The 6,535-nt window shown below is 38.0% G+C and overlaps 1 protein-coding gene across 8 annotated transcripts in view; it reads left to right on the top strand.

Moving 5' to 3' along the window:
* Window positions 1-6,380, top strand: part of LOC119734953 (caspase recruitment domain-containing protein 11-like) — a 41,937-nt gene extending 35,557 nt beyond the window's left edge. For all 8 annotated transcript variants that reach the window (XM_038208607.1, XM_038208608.1, XM_038208600.1 and 5 more), the window contains one exon: window positions 4,030-6,380. In XM_038208607.1, coding sequence (XP_038064535.1) covers window positions 4,030-4,042 — 13 coding nt within the window. In that variant the 3' untranslated portion in view covers window positions 4,043-6,380. The remainder of the gene's footprint in view (window positions 1-4,029) is intronic.
* Window positions 6,381-6,535: the final 155 nt, after the last annotated feature.

The raw sequence follows: 6,535 nt of genomic DNA on the forward strand, positions 1-6,535 counted from the left end.
AATGAAGCAGAACATGAAGAGGAATCAAGGTCAAAAATCGACTTTCATAAAATGTTTCCAGAGTAAGTGGCAGCACTTTTCAACATGTCATTTCTTAACTACAGGATTGTCTACATAGTGAATGTAAGGCAAGCATGGGTGTGTAGGGATATTGTCTACATAGTGAATGTAAAGCAAGCATGGGTGTGTAGGGATATTGTCTACATAGTGAATGTAAAGCAAGCATGGGTGTGTAGGGATATTGTCTACATAGTGAATGTAAAGCAAGCATGGGTGTGTAGGGATATTGTCTGCATAGTGAATGTAAAGCAAGCATGGGTGTGTAGGGATATTGTCTACATAGTGAATGTAAAGCAAGCATGGGTGTGTAGGGATATTGTCTACATAGTGAATGTAAAGCAAGCATGGGTGTGTAGGGATATTGTCTACATAGTGAATGTAAAGCAAGCATGGGTGTGTAGGGATATTGTCTACATAGTGAATGTAAAGCAAGCATGGGTGTGTAGGGATATTGTCTGCATAGTGAATGTAAAGCAAGCATGGGTGTGTAGGGATATTGTCTGCATAGTGAATGTAAAGCAAGCATGGGTGTGTAGGGATATTGTCTGCATAGTGAATGTAAAGCAAGCATGGGTGTGTAGGGATATTGTCTGCATAGTGAATGTAAAGCAAGCATGGGTGTGTAGGGATATTGTCTACATAGTGAATGTAAAGTAAGCATGGGTGTGTAGGGATATTGTCTACATAGTGAATGTAAAGCAAGCATGGGTGTGTAGGGATATTGTCTACATAGTGAATGTAAAGCAAGCATGGGTGTGTAGGGATATTGTCTACATAGTGAATGTAAAGCAAGCATGGGTGTGTAGGGATATTGTCTACATAGTGAATGTAAAGCAAGCATGGGTGTGTAGGGATATTGTCTACATAGTGAATGTAAAGCAAGCATGGGTGTGTAGGGATATTGTCTACATAGTGAATGTAAAGCAAGCATGGGTGTGTAGGGATATTGTCTACATAGTGAATGTAATGCAAGCATGGGTGTGTAGGGATATTGTCTACATAGTGAATGTAAAGCAAGCATGGGTGTGTAGGGATATTGTCTACATAGTGAATGTAAAGCAAGCATGGGTGTGTAGGGATATTGTCTACATAGTGAATGTAATGCAAGCATGGGTGTGTAGGGATATTGTCTGCATAGTGAATGTAAAGCAAGCATGGGTGTGTAGGGATATTGTCTACATAGTGAATGTAAAGCAAGCATGGGTGTGTAGGGATATTGTCTACATAGTGAATGTAAAGCAAGCATGGGTGTGTAGGGATATTGTCTGCATAGTGAATGTAAAGCAAGCATGGGTGTGTAGGGATATTGTCTACATAGTGAATGTAAAGCAAGCATGGGTGTGTAGGGATATTGTCTGCATAGTGAATGTAAAGCAAGCATGGGTGTGTAGGGATATTGTCTACATAGTGAATGTAAAGCAAGCATGGGTGTGTAGGGATATTGTCTACATAGTGAATGTAAAGCAAGCATGGGTGTGTAGGGATATTGTCTGCATAGTGAATGTAAAGCAAGCATGGGTGTGTAGGGATATTGTCTACATAGTGAATGTAAAGCAAGCATGGGTGTGTAGGGATATTGTCTACATAGTGAATGTAAAGCAAGCATGGGTGTGTAGGGATATTGTCTACATAGTGAATGTAAAGCAAGCATGGGTGTGTAGGGATATTGTCTACATAGTGAATGTAAAGCAAGCATGGGTGTGTAGGGATATTGTCTGCATAGTGAATGTAAAGCAAGCATGGGTGTGTAGGGATATTGTCTACATAGTGAATGTAATGCAAGCATGGGTGTGTAGGGATATTGTCTACATAGTGAATGTAAAGCAAGCATGGGTGTGTAGGGATATTGTCTACATAGTGAATTTAAAGCAAGCATGGGTGTGTAGGGATATTGTCTACATAGTGAATGTAAAGCAAGCATGGGTGTGTAGGGATATTGTCTACATAGTGAATGTAAAGCAAGCATGGGTGTGTAGGGATATTGTCTACATAGTGAATGTAAAGCAAGCATGGGTGTGTAGGGATATTGTCTACATAGTGAATGTAAAGCAAGCATGGGTGTGTAGGGATATTGTCTACATAGTGAATGTAAAGCAAGCATGGGTGTGTAGGGATATTGTCTACATAGTGAATGTAAAGCAAGCATGGGTGTGTAGGGATATTGTCTACATAGTGAATGTAAAGCAAGCATGGGTGTGTAGGGATATTGTGTCACTAGCTGTTCATTTGTTGATAGTTCACAAATTGATCTCACGCAAAGTGGGTGATCACCCACCAAGTAGGTTGAAATTGACGTGACATCATGATGACTTCATGTGATTTTTTTATAAATATTTTTAACTTGTGAATCTTGTCAGCATATCTCATGAACAAAACATGGTGACTTCAGATTCTTCATGTGGTAGCTTTGGTAGTTCATAGATATATACACCAAAAATATGGCATCCTTATGACATCATCAAGAAACTTGATGACACAAAAAGAAAATACTTTGCAAAATGACATCAATTTTTTTTAACACAGTTTACATATGTTTAAATGTATGTCTATATACAAAATTTGACATTATCTAATTTGACATTAATCTTGAAGTGTGCCCTGTCTATAATTCTAATGGTTTAAGTTACTTTTTTATTGAAGTTATTTTCTAAAATGTATTTTATCAAAGTGTTTGCTTAACTACTGCCTGCCTGTTGACTCTCATGTCCATAACAAATGTGGTTTTTAAGCTATGCTGGCATTGGACTGTTTTTGTGTGTGCAAAACTCACCAAGACGGTGTTAACTCTTGCCATTTAAGTCTTGTGCAACCAGCTCACTTACCAGCTTGAGTCGAGTAGTTACTTTGACTTGCCAAACTTTGTCCAATAATAGTGAACAGGTCAATTGTCCCAAGATGAGCAGTCCAGTGTGGACAGTATGAGTCGGTAATACAGAAACGAAAAGCTGTACATGTGGGCATGATGTGCAGGTTACACTAAACAGGCACCCTGCATTGTGCATGATTCACGGTGTGCAGGTTACACTAAACAGGCACCCTGCATTGTGCATGATTTACGGTGTTCAGGTTACACTAAACAGGCACCCTGCATTGTGCATGATTTACGGTGTTCAGGTTACACTTAACAGGCACCCTGCATTGTGCATGATTTACGGTGTTCAGGTTACACTAAACAGGCACCCTGCATTGTGCATGATTTACGGTATTCAGGTTACACTAAACAGGCACCCTGCATTGTGCATGATTCACGGTGTGCAGGTTACACTTAACAGACACCCTGCATTGTGCATGATTTACGGTGTTCAGGTTACACTTAACAGGCACCCTGCATTGTGCATGATTTACGGTGTTCAGGTTACACTAAACAGGCACCCTGCATTGTGCATGATTTACGGTGTTCAGGTTACACTAAACAGGCACCCTGCATTGTGCATGATTCACGGTGTGCAGGTTACACTAAACAGGCACCCTGCATTGTGCATGATTTACGGTGTTCAGGTTACACTAAACAGGCACCCTGCATTGTGCATGATTTACGGTGTTCAGGTTACACAAAACAGGAACCCTGCATTGTGCATGATTTCTACGGCTTTCATCTTACACCTTCCATTTTTTGATAAAAGTCATCCTAGCTATTATGGACACTGTTGGACATTAAAGTATACTTTGTAATATGGCATTAGTGAACAGCGTTCGCTATTCATGTCATACTTTACGACAAATAAGAGTGACAGCTTATCGCACAGATATGTTTATTCCCAGATCGGTTACTTAAGCCACAATCTTGGTCAAATTTTCCTGAGTCCAAAGTCCAAGTGTGGACACTGGTAAGATTTTACCAATGTGGATTTCATTATCATATAGGTAAAATATCACACACACATATTAGTCCAATGCCAACATGGCTTTAGATTCTCCTTATAAATATTGGAGATCACTCAGATTTTGTTTCCTTTTTTGTTGTTGTAGATATGTCATCTAGGATCTGAGAATCCATCAACCGTCGGCTTGGATGCTGCAAATTTTGTCGCCTAAACCTTTAAATCATACAAGCGCCGATAAATGTTGAGCTGTTTTTCCAGCTTTACTGCAGTAATAGACTGATCCTTGAATGCTTGCACCATGGTGTTCAACAAATAACCGACATGACTTGTGTCCAAGACGTGTGCACAAAAATCTGACGTGAAACCTTTTAACAGTGGTAACAGCTTGTAAATGAATGCTTTGACTTATTGTTATCAAGCACCCAAATGATCTGGCTGAGCATCCATCATCTCTTGATCTTTTGATATGTTTAACTTTGAATATACCTGGTGATAAAAGATTTTCTAAGCGTTTTAATTGAGCAACTAAAAATCTGTATGTTATTTATTATATTTTTGTATTTTTCTCTCTTTAAAGAAACAAATTAGTAAACCATTGCACGCTAAAGCAAAGATCCAACTGGACACAGTTAAAATCAGTAATGATTCTGTAAAGAAAGCACAAAGTAAACTTGGTGTGATCAACGGACCACAATCTGTATATTGGTCACACCAAACATTGTCTTGGAAGTTGGTGTCTGCTTCAAAAGAACATCTGCAGTTCAATCTGAGACAGGCCTATAGACTGATCTAGTGATCACATTTGTCTTGCCACAACCATGTGTTCTTAATTTGACAACCCCAGTGGGGTACTGAATGTGCGCATACTGCCTGTGCACAAACATGATGCACATGGCTTCTCATTGTGGTTGTCAGCCCACATACTCCAATGATGACATGTACATCGTCGCTTTACTCACGAAGTATTAACAAAACCTCAAAATTCGACAAAAGTTCATCCCAAGACATTTTCAACTACTTCGCAGTAACAGAATTCGGAAATGTTTGCATTGTCCGATAGCTTATGATTTGCTCTTTGCTAATTCATAGTTGTTTGTTAAAAATAGTTCTTAATTAAACAGTAATTCATTAATACAACATTTTTGCACTGGAGAACTTGGTGAGAACATCAATACTTTGGGTCCCATATTTTCCCCATTACTTTGTACACAGTTTTTGTCATTTCGTGGGAACATGAAACCGCAGAGGCTGTACTTATTTGTACTTTTGTTGACGCAACAAATTTGTTACTTTTACGCGTCATATGACAGTTGAGCGTGCGCGTCTGTTCTTTTTCAACATCGTTCGTGCGCACGTGTATGCTCCCATCCTGACGCGTGTAGACCAATGTATAATTTCTCCGGCCCTGCTCATGAGGCGACTTTTTGTCACTTTTTGAGAACAATTTACACTTTTTTACACTTCGTAAAAACGAAAAAAGGCGGATTTCATGCTTTTTGTCAAATGTTTGTTTACAATAATCAAGAAAGTAAACAATATTTCGCTTTGAAACTTGGTCAACTATTGTAGACAACTATAATAAGGCTAGTAAAACTTTAATTCGAACAATGATTGATTTTCGAGGTTTTTGTCACTTCGTGGGCAAAACGACGACATGTTTCTCTTTGATGAATGCAAAGATTCAAGCTGGCTATGTGCTTTGTGGACAGACTCTAATAATAGATTGGTAGTGTTCCAGTTGCCAAAAAACACTTAAAGTGTCTGGAAAAGCTTGTATATCCTCTTTGGTGAGCACTGGTTGAGTTACTGTATAACTGATTTAATAATTTTAAGTACTTTACATATTTTATTTATCATATGCATATATATATTTAACTATGCTACAAGGCAACTTGTCTTTTGATAATGTATATATATTTACACATGATGCATATGGCTTTAGTATTTTATTTTCCTTTCATTTTAAAAAGGAGTATGTATGATGAGCTAATTCCATGATTTGGGGGAATCTGATCTGAATCCAGATAGAGTTGCTTTTACTTTGGGCTGCATTGTAACAGACAAGCTTCAGTGGACACTCCAAGTCTTGCATGTATTAGGGCAATGCTTTTTACCAGGTATGCATGAGAAAAGGAATCAAGTGAGTCATCATTTACAAAAAGAAGAGACAGTTGTTTTAGAGACATCAAGTTTTGACGTTTTTAACCTTTTATTTTGCTTTCCTTTCATTGATAAAGCATTTGTTTGAATTTTGTGTGGGACATAGACATTATCGATTGTTAATTTTGTATGAAAACAATTATGAGAATGGCCTGAATCCAACATGTAAAGTTCCCAACGGCGCAATTGAAATGCACTCTCATGCCATATGCCTATTTGTCCATTTGTATGTGCATAAACATTTGTTGAAAACATGTATTTTCAGTTAAACACATCTTATGGTGGTGCTTCCAAAGAATATATATTTTTGTGCAAGCAGTCCCTACCTGTAAAGAATATTGTTGAATTATTTTGGTACATACCAACATATATATAGTTAATAGGAACCCTATTATCTATTTATATATATATATTTTTAATTTGTGCACTGTTAGACTTCTTATGGCTTTTTTATAGGCATTTATGAATGGGAATAGTATACGTGTAGTGTG

The sequence above is a fragment of the Patiria miniata genome, unplaced genomic scaffold, assembly GCF_015706575.1.
Source record: "Patiria miniata isolate m_02_andy unplaced genomic scaffold, ASM1570657v1 HiC_scaffold_28, whole genome shotgun sequence".
In the NCBI taxonomy this organism is placed as follows: Eukaryota; Metazoa; Echinodermata; class Asteroidea; order Valvatida; family Asterinidae; genus Patiria; species Patiria miniata.